Source organism: Gopherus flavomarginatus, chromosome 16, assembly GCF_025201925.1.
Source record: "Gopherus flavomarginatus isolate rGopFla2 chromosome 16, rGopFla2.mat.asm, whole genome shotgun sequence".
Lineage (NCBI taxonomy): Eukaryota > Metazoa > Chordata > Testudines > Testudinidae > Gopherus > Gopherus flavomarginatus.
In genome coordinates this window covers 27,510,289-27,523,508 of record NC_066632.1, presented here as the reverse complement: position 1 = coordinate 27,523,508, position 13,220 = coordinate 27,510,289, and the positions used below count along the sequence as shown (strand labels likewise).

Genomic DNA, 13,220 nt, shown 5'->3' with positions numbered 1-13,220 from the left:
TTAGGAGTGAATCAAAACAATCCAGGGGTTAAAATGTGGGTCAAGTCAACAGACGTGAGTGGTGATTCTTATTTGTTGAGTGCCAACAGTATATTCTTTTCTGTACAGAATATGACATATTCTTGCCCTATGAGATCTGGATCTGCTGCTCACTCACTGATTTTGAACAAGTCAGTTCATTGTTTTGTGCTTCAATTTCCTCATCTGCTTTTAACAAACAGTAGGTGTGGGGGAATGGAAAATGTAGCTATCTTCATAAAGAACTTTGGTGAACTTCATGGCATTCGGGAGACAAAAGAAACATGATCAACTTTCTCTAAATGTTGATAGCAAACTCCTCTTTGCTGTGACAGCTAACTAAAAAGTACTTTCCCCAGAGCTATACACATTCTTGCTGACCTTATCTTGCTGGTACAGAGATAAGTATAAATAAAGGAGCTTTGTTTGCTTGTGTTTAATTGGGATCATCAGAGAAAAAATTGACACTTGGCAACTGGAATAGGCTACAAATGGAATAAAAAGAAAATTACAGATAAAAACCTCATATAAAATAAAAACTGTTAAATCCATTTGAGTAGTCTGTACAAATATTCTGGCATATTTCTTCCATGATACCCAGGGTTGTGAGTTCAATCCTTGAGGGGGCCATTTAGGGATTTGGGGATTGGTTCTGCTTTGAGCAGGGGGTTGGACTAGATGATCTCTTGAGGTCCCTTCCAACCCTAATAATCTATGATTCTATGCTGCTGCTGCTTTAAAATGTGTTCATTGTTTTCAGTTGACTCTAATTATAAATACACTACTCTGAGCAACCAAAATACAAGTCTCCACACAGTAAATTTTTTATTATTTGAAGTTTCTTTTGAAATCCTCCTCCCGTCTTTTTCTTAAATGGTGCTCCTTCTCCCATTCTCACCTTAACCATGTTTCTTTAAGTGAGGGTGGTACACCCTTTTCCTCTGGTTTCCTATTCCTAAAACTCACTAGCTTTTGCCAGCATTGTAATATTCATGCTCTGCTCGGTAGCAATAAATAAGGCTACGTTTTAGTCACAGCGTGTGACCTGTCCATGACTTTTACTAAAAATACCCACGACTAAAACTTGAGCGGGGGGCCGCAGGTGCTCTGAAGGGAGCATTCCAAGGGCACTGCAGGTGCTGGGGAATGTGGCCTGGGACCTCACCTGTGTTGGAGGTGGTGGCCGGGCCGCGGCTCATGTCCTGGGACCCCCGTGGGGTGGAGGGGCTAGGCAGTGGCGCACGGCCCTGGACTACTGCTGGTGCTGGGTGGGAGGGGAGGGCAGCCCCTGAGCCAGCACCAGCCACTGCAGAAGTCACAGGCTTCATGGAATCCATGACCTCCGTCACAGACTCGCAGCCTTAGCAATAACATATAGCCTTCCTCCAATGTGAAAGAAAGCATAGGATCAAACGAAGTAAAAATTTAAATGAACTAACCTGTAGCATAGAATCTCTATGGATAGTAATTCCATGCTCTAATAATAATAATATAGCAGTAGGCATATATTACCGACCACCTGACCAGGATGGTGATAGTGACTGTGGGAGATTAGAGAGGCTATAAAATGAAAAACTCAATAATAATGAGGGATTTCAGCTATCCCCATGTTGACTGGGTCCATGTCACCTCAGGACGGGATGCAGAGGTAAAGCTTCTTTACCCCTTAAATGGCAGCTTCTTGGAGCAGCTAGTCCTGCTGGAACCCACCAGAGGAGAGGCAATTCTTGATTTAGTCCATAGTGGAGCACAGGACCTGGTCCAAGAGGTGAATGTAGCTGGATTGGCAATAGTGACCATAATATAATTAAATGTAACATCCGTGTGGCGGGGGAAACACCACAGCAGCCCAACAAGGTAGCATTTAATTTCAGAAAGGGGGACTACACAAAAATGAGGAAGTTAAACAGAAATTAAAAGGTACAGCACCAAAAGTGAAATCCCTGCAAGCTGCATGGAAACTTTTTAAAGACACCATAATAGAGGCTCAACTTAAATAAGCATAGAGAACCAAAAAAGTGCCACTGTGCCTAAACAATAAAGTAAAAGAAGCAGTGAGAGGCAAGAAGGCATCCTTTAAAAAGTGGAAGTTAAATACTAGTGAGGAAAATAGAAAAGAGCATAAAGTCTGGCAAGTGACGTGTAAAAATATAATTAGGAAGGCCAAATTTTTTTTGAAGAACTGATAGCCAAAGACTCTAAAAGTAATAGCAAAAAAATTTTTAAGTACATCAGAAGCAGGAAGCCTGCTAACCAATCAGTGGGGCCACCGGACAATCAAGATGCATAAGGAGCACTCAAGGATGTTAAGGCCATTGCAGAAAAACTAAATGAATTTGCTTCGGTCTTCATGGCTGAGGATGTGAGGGAGATTCCCAAACCTGAGCCATTCTTTTTAGGTGACTAATCTGAGGAACTGTCCCAGATTGAGGTATCATTAGAGGTAGTTTTGGAACAAATTGACAAAACCAAACAGTAATAAGTCACCAGGACCAGATAGTATTCATCCAAGAGTTCTGAAGGAACTCAAATATGAAATTGCAGAACTACTAACTGTGGGATGTAACCTAATGCTTAAATCATCATCTGTACCGGTTGACTGGAGGATACTTAATATTATGCCATTTTTTAAAAAAGGCTCCAGGAGCTATCCTGGCAATTACAGGCCAGTAAGCCTAATTCTGTACCAGGTAATTAGGAAGTTCCTAATTCTGTACAGACACATAGATGAACATAATTTGTTGTGGAAAAGTCAATATGGTTTTTGTAAAGGGAAATCATGCCTCATCAGTCTACTAGAATTCTTTGAGGAGGTCAACATGCATGTGGACAAGGGGGATCCTGTAGATCAGGGGTCCCCAACACAGTGCCCGTGGCGCCCGCCGGAGCATCTAAGTGCGCCCGCATACTGACCGGCGGACGAGCATCCGCCGAAATACCGCCAACAGTCTGCATCATCCAGAGGCCTTGCTGCCGCCAATTTTCGGTGGTGATGCCTCTGGATGATGCTACTTCTTGGTGGCATTTCGGTGGTGACGCCTATTGACGTTGCTGCTTGTCGGCAGAATTTCAGCAGATTCTTGTCCGCTACCACAGTACTCCGTGGCTCGTCGTCTAGTGCCCGCCAGACAAAAAAGGTTGGAGACCACTGCCGTAGATGTAGTGTACTTAGATTTTCCGTAAGCCTTTGACAAAGTCCCTCACCAAAGGCTTAAGCAAAGTAAGCTGTCATGAGATAAGAGGGAAGATCCTCTCATGGATTGGTAACTGGTTAAAAGATAGGAAACAAAGGGTAGGAATAAATGGTCAGTTTTCGAAATGGAGAGAGGTAAATAATGGTGTCCCCCAGGGATCTGTACTGAAACTATTCAACATGTTCATAAATGATCTGGAAAAAGGGGTAAACAGTGAGGGGGTAAAATTTCCAGATGATAAAAAACTACTCAAGATAGTTAAGTAAGTCCCAAGCAGACTGGGAAGAGCTACAAAGGAATCTCACAAAACTGGGTGACTGGGCAACAAAATGGCAGATGAAATTCAGTGTTGATAAATGCAAAGTAATGCACATTGGAAAACATAATCTGAACTATGCATATAAAATGATTGGGTCTAAATTAGCTGTTGCCACTCAAGAAAGAGACGCTGGAGTCATTGGAATACTTCTCTGAAAACATCCACTCAATGTGCAGCGGCAGTTAAAAAAGCAAACAGAATGTTGGGAATCATTAAGAAAGGGATAGATAATAAGACAGAAAATATCATATTGTCTCTGTATAAATCCATGGTACGTCCACATCTTGAATACTGCGTGCAAATCTGATCACCCCATCTCAAAACAGAAATATTGGAATTGGAAAAGGTTCAGAAAATGGCAACAAAAATGATAATGGGTATGGAACGGCTGCCACATGAGGAGAGGTTAATAAGACTGGGACTTTTCAGCTTGGAAAAGAGAAGATTAAGGGGGGATATATGATAGAGGTCTACAAAATCATGACTGATGTGGAGAAAGTAAATAAGGAAGTGTTATTTACTCCTCATAGCACAAGAATTAGAGGTCACCAAATGAAATCAATAAGCAGCAGATTGAAAACAAACAAAAGGAAATATTTTTTCACACAACATACAGTCAACCTGTGGAACTCCTTGCCAGAGAATGTTGTGAAGACCAAGACTGTAACAGGGTTCAAAAATGAACTAGATAAGTTCATGGAGGATAGGTCCATCAATGGTTATTGGTCAGGAGGGGCAGGGATGGTGTCCCTAGCCTCTGTTGTCAGAAGCTGGGAATGGGCAACAGGGGATGGATCACTTGATGATTACCTGTTCTGTTCATTCCCTCTGGGGCACTTGGCATTGACCACTGTCGGAAGACAGGATACTCAGCTAGATGGATCTTTGGTCTGATGCTATATGGCCGTTCTTATGGTCTTATGCCATTAGTTGCCTATACAAGCAAGGATTGCCAATACAGTTCTTGTAATATCCCTAGTTTCCCCGTTCTATGAGTGGGACACTCCTCATGTTGCTTCTGAATTTGAGTTCCAGGAGTCAGACCTAAGGTTATGGTATTTTGATGAAAACCTTAAGCATTTTGCCGTGGTTGATAGTGCTGTTAGTGGCTTCATGGGTTGATTGGCTCTACAGCATAGAACAGTTTGTGTGAAGTAATTGAAGGTTTTCAGATTTTAATGTTATAAACCTTTTCTTGGGCTATATGGATGTAAGGAACTAATAAAGGTGCATCCTTGTGTCGATCACTATAAACTTTTTTGTAGTATCTTTGCTGCTTTTTTGTAGTGGTGAGTTAACATTTGCTTTCTCATGTTGGAGTAAGGATTACATAAGAACACAAAAACATAAGGGTAGCCATATGGATCAGGCCAATGGTCCATCTAGCCCAGTATCCTGTCTCTGACAGCAGCCAGTATTAGAGCTTTAGGGAGAGTACAGAATAGGGCAGTTTTGCAGTGATCCATCCCTGTCTTCCACACCTGGCTTCTGGCAGTCAAAGGGTTAAGGCTGACCCTACCATGGGATCGCATCCCTAACCATCTTGGCTAATAGTAATTGACAGACCTATCCTCCCTTAACTTTTTTTTAAATATATTGTATCTATTTTGCAACTTATGTATAAAGCAGGCAACCAATCAGGTATCAAAGATTAATGCTTAGCATTAAAAAGGCTTGCAGTGATGTGCTTGCCACTTTGAGCTGTTGTATAGTCTAGTTCACCCAGCTCACTTGCTCCGTGCATGTAGAGAGACAGAGAATATATAAAGATGCATATTTGACATTTTATTGTTACTTTCTTGAGACTTATAGCAGTGAAATTATATCTCAGGAAAAATCATGGCAAAGGAGTTTATTCATAGATTATTCTGATGTCTGTTCAGTAGACTTCACAAAACTTTTTCCATAAATAAAGAAATGCCTGCTATCATGGAGACTCCAGAGAATTACTTGATTTTTCTTTTTCTGCCTTCTCTTGCACAGTCTTCAGTAGACACAGAACCAGGCCACAAATTTCAGGTGTTGATTTTGAACATCCCAGAGTTTAGGGGAGTTCGGATCCAGGAGTTTGGTTCATGTCCATCTTTAGTTTTTAAAGTAATTGTATTCTGGCTTCTGTTAAATAACTTCCTAATTTGCGCTCCTTAACTGTGGCAGTCTCTAAGAATTGCTCATCTTGTAATAAAGATATTTGATAGCACTAAATCTGGAACATACTGTTTCTTGCAATTTTTTGATAATTAGTTACATGTATTTAGTCTCCATGCACTTGCGTCTTGTATAAATTTAAATTGAGGAATGTGAATTGTCTTGGGTACTTTTGTAGTGTACTGCACAGTGACATGGGATATGCTTTTTAGGTATCTTCTTTGTCAGAGAGTGAGGATTCTCAGGATTCATCGGATAGCATAGGTTCTTCACAGAAGACCCGAGGTATCTTAGCACGGCGACCGTCTTACCGGTGAGTATCTTTGTGACATTCCCCAGGGTACAATCTGGACTTCCAAACAGCTGTGCCCCCTTAACTCTCTAACCTGGGATGCCTCTTACACTGCTTTGCTGGTGAACAACCACTTCAGGTTCTGCCCACACGCAGCCTCCTGCATGTAACTTGTTCCCAGCTACACAGTACTGAGTGCTGTTAACTAGCCACTCAGAAATGACTTACAGGGAGACACCTGCATATCCCCAGTCCCAGCCCTGTTCCTCAGAAATGTGTGTCTTACACTGCTCAGTATACTCTGGACAGTGTAAACTCATAGTGCATCTGTCATTCCAACACTGGGTAATGATTATGCACCAGCCTTGTTATCCTAACTAGAGATTCTCAAACACTTCAATCCAAACACACTTGTTTAGATAAAACAATAAAACAAGTTTATTAAATAGAGAAAGATGCATGTTAAGAGATTTCAAGTGATGTCATAAAAGCCAGAATTCGTTATAAAAGAAATAAAAAGATAAAACTGTAAGCTAATACCTAAATGAAGAGAGAGGTGATGTGGCAGTCATTGTCTCTTATTTTTATACCCTCCTTCTCTCTTTGAGGATTACCTCCTTGTCGAGGTGTAGACAAACAGTCCCCTGAGATTCAAACCATCTCTGGGATGAAATGTAAATGTCTTGTTTATAACTTCTGCCCCGCTGGTTGATGCCCACTAAGCTGGTAATGTCTCATTAGCATGTTGCTGCCATGCTAGTGTGTCTTTGTCTCGGATAAATTAGTTTGTGGGTATTACCTAGAACGACAACATATTTTAAAATCATTTAGCAAAATCTCAAAATTGTACATGCAGTGATGTTACACACATTTCAACAGGATGATGATAATCAGCAAATTATGAGTTTTCAAATGATACCTCACAAGGCATACTTTGTTCAAAATATACCAGAACCATATAAAAGTGGTGAACATGGGGTACAGGGTATCTCAGCCTTACAAACATTTTTACTGTATTTTTTATTCGAAGCTTTTAAAAACACTAAGAAAAATCACAGCTTCCATCAGTTATCTCCCTATATCTCATCAGCCTTCTGAATTATTTTTTTATTCCCCTAAAATATATATTGTATCTGCTTATACAAAAGTTATTTCTGCTTTTGGTGATACACAATAAACTGAAGCAAATACTTAGATTTTATTTTTCCTTAATGAAGAATATTAATTGAAAACTGATAGCAAAACCAATGCTTTCTAACAGACTGGGCTAAATTTACAGCTGGTGTAAGAAAGTGATTTTATATATATACATATAAAACATCTATGTGTTTGCTGTTGAAGCACAGATGTTTAGTGAGTTTAATTCTGTTGTGTGGAATCAGCTAAAGACCTGATTTTTTTAACCCAGTGTTCAACCAAAGTTCTCATTGACTATAAGGGGAACTTTGCTTAAATAAGGACTGCAGGATCAGACTCCAGGATGATATTGTATAGTGAAAAGTTGTTTTATCACTTTAACCATACTAGTTATTGCTATTTTATTAAAAAGGAACTGAGTAAAACACGGTTATGTTTTCAAATGACATACAGTGTAATTCCAGTTATCCAAAAAATCTAGTTATCCAGTTCCACAGTGTAGCCCTATTTTAGTTAATAGCACTTCCTTTTATCTGAATGCTTGGTTATTTCCAAGGTTCTGTTGTTCCCTACGCCATCTGGCTAAATGGGAGTGTTCTGTACTTTTCAAAGTGATAAACCAAGAAATAAAAGCATAATGCATCTTAAACTTCTATAGTTTTTACTTGGATATTCTGAAAAAATTACAAATTAAAGCTTGTGAAGTTACCCCAAAGTCCCAAGGAGTGGCAGTTATTCCTACCTCCACCGGTACTTCTCATTTTTATTTTTTTACCCCCATTCTCTCTTCTGTTTTCCTCTTAATTTAAATACCAAAATAAACTGTTTACATTAAACTATTTTTTTTTCAGTTCCGCACACAAAAAAGAGTGAAAAAAGAATGCTCAACAATTCTCACTCAAAGAACACTTTATGGGAAAATACTAGTTGGGCACATAATTTAGGTGGAAGCGATACATAGCAGTGAGAGCATGGGATTGGAAGTCAAGAATTCTGCTTTCCTGTCGGACGGCCGCTAACTCGTTACGTGACCTTGGACAAGATGTATAAATTCTCTGTGCCTCCATTTCTTCTTCTGTTAAATGGGGAGCTTTTATTCTCGTAGGGTATTGTGAGCTATGTAGTGCACTAGGCTGTACAAGAGTTAAGTATTTTTATTAAAGAGTTTTGAGATCCTTGGATGAAATGCACTATATAAGTGAAACGTATTATTTTGTATCACAGAGCAAAAAAACTTAACTAATGAATTAAAAAACAATTCCTAAAGCATCCCACTTGTTTCCACTTTATTCTAACAACAAAAATTGACAAATTGATTTTGATTAGAGTTAGAGAGACAGACATAAATCCCCAGTTATTGTGTGAATCAGAGCATCAGATTTTAAACTAGGGAGAACACTAACAGGCAAGTTATAAACCCCTGGAAAATATTTATGGTAGAAACTCTGATGCACCCATTACTGAAGTGATGCGGCTGTACTGCTAGAAACAATACAGAAAAGCTGACATATGCACAAGTGCGTTTTGTTTTGTCAAGGCTGATTGGAAAGAAAAAATTTGCTTGAACTCCTTTAAAACATCTGTGTATGGGTTTCCAGCACAATGTTTTACTACAGGTTATTACAATGTATTGTAAGTTATGAAAATTGTCACTACAGAGGGCTTATTTCTAAAATATTTAAGGTTTTCAGAAGACGATTGAAAATCTTACATTGCACTTGCATATACAAGTGGTTTAATACTGAATTACTCTTTGACTGTAAGTAAAGGGTTCAGATTTTTGAATGAGGAACAAGAAATAAGAAACTCTTGACTACAGAAATACGATTACTTGAAGTTTGGAGATAAGAATTCCTATATGCAATTTTTATTTCAAACTTTGCCTGCTTATTTACAGTCTTTATTACAAAAGCATGACAGTACTATTGATAATATATTTTATATTTTGTTGAGTATATCTGCTAAGAATTATTGTGAACATACGTTTAGTAGATATTGGCTTCTCTTAAAGTAAGCATCAGGATTTCTTGATCCCAGAATGATATTGTCTGAAGCGAAGCCAATAATTACCCTGAAACACAACAAATTTTGATATTCATTTAAATATTAAGTCAATATGTGTTTGGTTAAATATAGTCACCAAAATGCCTAGAAATCTCTTAGTTAAGGGCATGATTTTTTTTAAAAAGTTAGACAAGCAGAAAAGTAGCTATTCATGTTTGATGATTCAGTCGGGAAGCAGAGATGGGTACATGCTTTCTGATTGGCTCTTCCAGGGTAAACAATAGTAGTTTTGCCTGAACACAGCTGCAGCCAGTAAAGATGTACATATTTGGGTCACACTTAATATAAAGATTCCATTTATAAAGGGCTAATAAATGATTAGTAGATATTATAAGCTTGTTACAGATATGAGTGTTGTGTGTTCTAGATCGTTATAAGCAACCTGTTGATCTGTCAGACTCTATAGCAATCTATAACAATTGATTAGCCATTAAAAAATCTTAATTTATTAATCCTTTATAAGATATTATAAATGGAATCTAATGTGACCTCTATTTGCATATGCAGTCCAATTGGTTAACATTGCTCCAGACTTCAGTATTGTTTACCTCTGAGGAGGTCATGTTATGTAAATATATAAGCAAATTACCTCTGAGGCGGTAACAATACAAATTTACTGACTTGTCACATGATTTTTTTTCAGCCAACCACAAGCTAGGATTTGTCTTTTGTATGTAACAATGTGTGTAATGCTATTAAAGATTATCAGCTATGTATATTAGCACCAGGTTTCTATAACTATGTTGGTTTTAGGTGCTCTATCTCTGTTACGTTTGTAGTTTGATTAATTTAAAAATTGTCACCGGTGGAGAAATGTTTGCCAGCAAAACTGGCCTGCAACATTGTTAAAATTTGTACTCAGAGGAGTAATTGCCAACCAGTTTGCCATCTTTTGCTTTCACAAGTGCTAATGAAGAAAAAATTTTTCCATAGAAAAATCTTGAAAGATCTTTCGTCCGAAGACGCACGAGATAGAAAAGGAGATGATGAAAGTCCTGGTGTCTCTACTGTCACCTCTATGTCTGTTCCCACACCTATCTACCAGACCAGCACTGGACAGTACAGTATGTTATATTAAATATACACCCAACTAGACATACTTCTGTTACACAAAACTATATGGGGGGAAAGTTTATATTGTATCTCATATATTTGACACTAAGATGAGCTTGTGGATGGATTGGCGATGCAAATGATAGCTATTGCCGTTATCATTATTTATTGGAATTAAAGTAGTGGCTAGATGCCCATGGTGAGAGCAAGGCTCCATTGTGCTAGATGTTGTACATCCACATAGTAAGAGACTGACCATCCTTGACCCAAAGAGCATACTATGTAAGTAGAATCAAAAAGTGGGAGTAAGGTAGCATTATTATCCCTATTTTACGGATGGAGAAGTGAGGCAGAGAGAGCTGAAGTGACTTGCCCTACTCACATAGGAAGCTGATGAAAGAGCCAGGAATTTCACCCAGATTTCTTGACTCTCAGTTAAGTGCCTTAATCACAAGACCAACTTTCCTCGTCAATTAATTTTTTCCTTTCTAATATAACTTATTACACTTTTTTAGTAATTGTCATGATTAATTGTTTGCTGTAGTGCTTTTCCTATAAAATCTGGAACTTGCATCCCTTTCAACTTGGTTCTCCCCCATGGTGCTTTGGTGTTTTCCTTACGCCCTTATCCTTGCAAATGACACACCTTATTGGAAAGGGCTCCTTTAGTCTGTGCTCTTCTGACTGAGAAGTCAAAGTGGGTTGCTGCTCCAGACACCCCTTCCTTCTTCTTGAAGGTATTCTCTCTACTATGATATGCATGAAATTCCCCAAAACAACAGTCCAAGACTACAACTGATCTAATTAAAACAAGATTAAGAATAGCAAAAGAAAATAATAATTAAACAAAGAAACAATATACATAACATGGCTGTCGTGAAACTGCAAAAGATTAGCTAGTCTCACTTAACTTTAGCTATTAGCCGTAGTAACAGAAAATACCTCCTATTTCTAGAAAGACATTCTTCGTCACTGACCTTCTTGGTCAGATTGCATCCGGGGACACACTCTTCCCTCTCTGTGTCCCAGAATCTCCCCTTCTTGAAAGGCCTTGGTCATTTTTACCCTGTGATGACTTTAATCTCAAATGTGAGAGATTATAGTATCAGGGTGGGAAGTCACATCAGCATTTCAACAAAGTATTATTTGATCAGCTCAGGGAAATAAATTAGTTCTCCATACAATGATTGCTGTCCTCTGTTCCTGCTGTCATTCCCCCTTCTAGTTCTGGAAGGATCCTCCAGCTTCCTTGCTCTAAATCTAACATTTCAAAGGTCATGTTTATCTTGTCTGCCCTTTAGCCAGCCTAACAAGTCAAAATGATTGAACGTGCTTTGCATGGCAGCTACTCCCTGCTAACGATATTAGAATGTGTCTGTATTCTTTTGTTGATTGTCCTTTTAACGTAACAATTCCCCATGTCCGGGCACCTACTTTGTATGAAGTGTAAACTGTTGCCAGAGACCAAATGATCTGTCACATTACTCCAAACTTTTGAACATATTTACTTACCAACTAAATCCAGGATTACTAAAAGTAAGCAAGCTATTTTAAATTGAGTCTGATTCAAAACTTCTGCAACTTAAAAATGAACTAAAATTCTGTAGTTAAAAAAAATCCAAAACATAAATTTATTTCCTTTTTAAAATATATATATATATATATATATAGCGTGCAGTAATGCCAGTGCAGTCTATGGGTATGTCTACATCTACAATTTTGCAGCGCTGGTTGTTACAGCTGTATTAGTACAGCTGTATAGGGCCAGCGCTGCAGAGTGGCCACACTTACGGCAACCAGCGCTGCAAGTGGTGTTAGATGTGGCCACACTGCAGCGCTGTTTGGCGGCTTCAAGGGGGGTTCGGCGAACGCGAGAGCAAACCGCAGGGAAGGAGACCTGCTTGCACGGGGGTTCGGGGAACGCGAGAGCAAACCGGGGAAGGAGACCTGCTTGCACGGGGGTTCGGGGAACGCGAGAGCAAACCGGGGAAGGAGACCTGCTTCCCCGCGGTTTGCTCTCGCGTTCCCCGAACCCCCCTGCAAACCGCAGGGAAGGAGACCTGCTTGCTCGGGGGTTCGGGGAACGCGAGAGCAAACCGGTGAAGGAGACCTGCTTGATTACCAGAGAGGCTTCCTCAGGTATGCTGGGATACCTGCTTATTCCACGGAGGTCAAGAAAAGCGCTGGTAAGTGTCTACACTTGATTACCAGCGCTGGATCACCAGCGCTGGATCCTCTACACCCGAGACAAAACGGGAGTACGGCCAGCGCTGCAAACAGGGAGTTGCAGCGCTGGTGATGCCCTGCAGATGTGTACACCTCCTAAGTTGCAGCGCTGTAACCCCCTCACCAGCGCTGCAACTTTGTGATGTAGACAAGCCCTATGACTGGCATGGCTATTTTGGATCTTCAGTTCATTTTCAAAGTACATGCTTCGCTTTAAAAATATATTTTGCTCCAAGGTTACAGTAGTTTAGGGGCAGCTTATCCATTAAATGAATAAAATGTCCTATAAATGATAAATAAAGACATTTCTTTATAGTCTTAGATAATTTCTTTAATCAAATAAAGTTTGAATTTCTCCTTAAATGACATTGTAGAATTATAAACTTGTTTATCCTGGAGAAAATTAATACACTTAATTCTTGGAAAATATCTGTTGGAAAATCTCAAGTAGTTTAGAACGTAAACAATTTGGGTGAGCTAGTAAACTACATGGGGATTTAATTTTTCACTTTGTTTTGATATCAGTGTTAAAAATAGGAGAAGCAGAGAGAAACTGTAAAAGCTTGTATGCGAGATTTCCAAAAGTGCAGAAGAGTTCAGCTCCCATGTAAACATTTAAATAAAGTGGCCTGATTTTCAAATGTGAGCAGCACCCAGCAGCTCCCATTAAGAAAAAGACACTTTCTCCTAGTATTAAGAATAACAGGAGTTGCTGGTTGATGTTTTTTTGTTTTTAATCAGGCCCCTGTGGTTTTTTTAGGGGCTAAAT

The 13,220-nt window shown here is 39.2% G+C and overlaps 1 protein-coding gene across 4 annotated transcripts in view; it reads left to right on the top strand.

Annotated features, from left to right (window-relative positions):
- ATF1 (activating transcription factor 1) overlaps positions 1 to 13,220 on the top strand; it is a 32,580-nt gene that overhangs the window by 12,464 nt on the left and 6,896 nt on the right. For 3 of the 4 annotated variants that reach the window (XM_050925371.1, XM_050925372.1, XM_050925370.1), the window contains 2 exons: positions 5,892 to 5,992; positions 10,106 to 10,236. In XM_050925371.1, the coding sequence (XP_050781328.1) occupies positions 5,892 to 5,992; positions 10,106 to 10,236 (232 nt within the window). Of the gene's footprint in view, positions 1 to 5,891; positions 5,993 to 7,959; positions 8,153 to 10,105; positions 10,237 to 13,220 lie in introns of those variants that run through there. The other variant, XM_050925373.1, reaches the window with a different exon arrangement.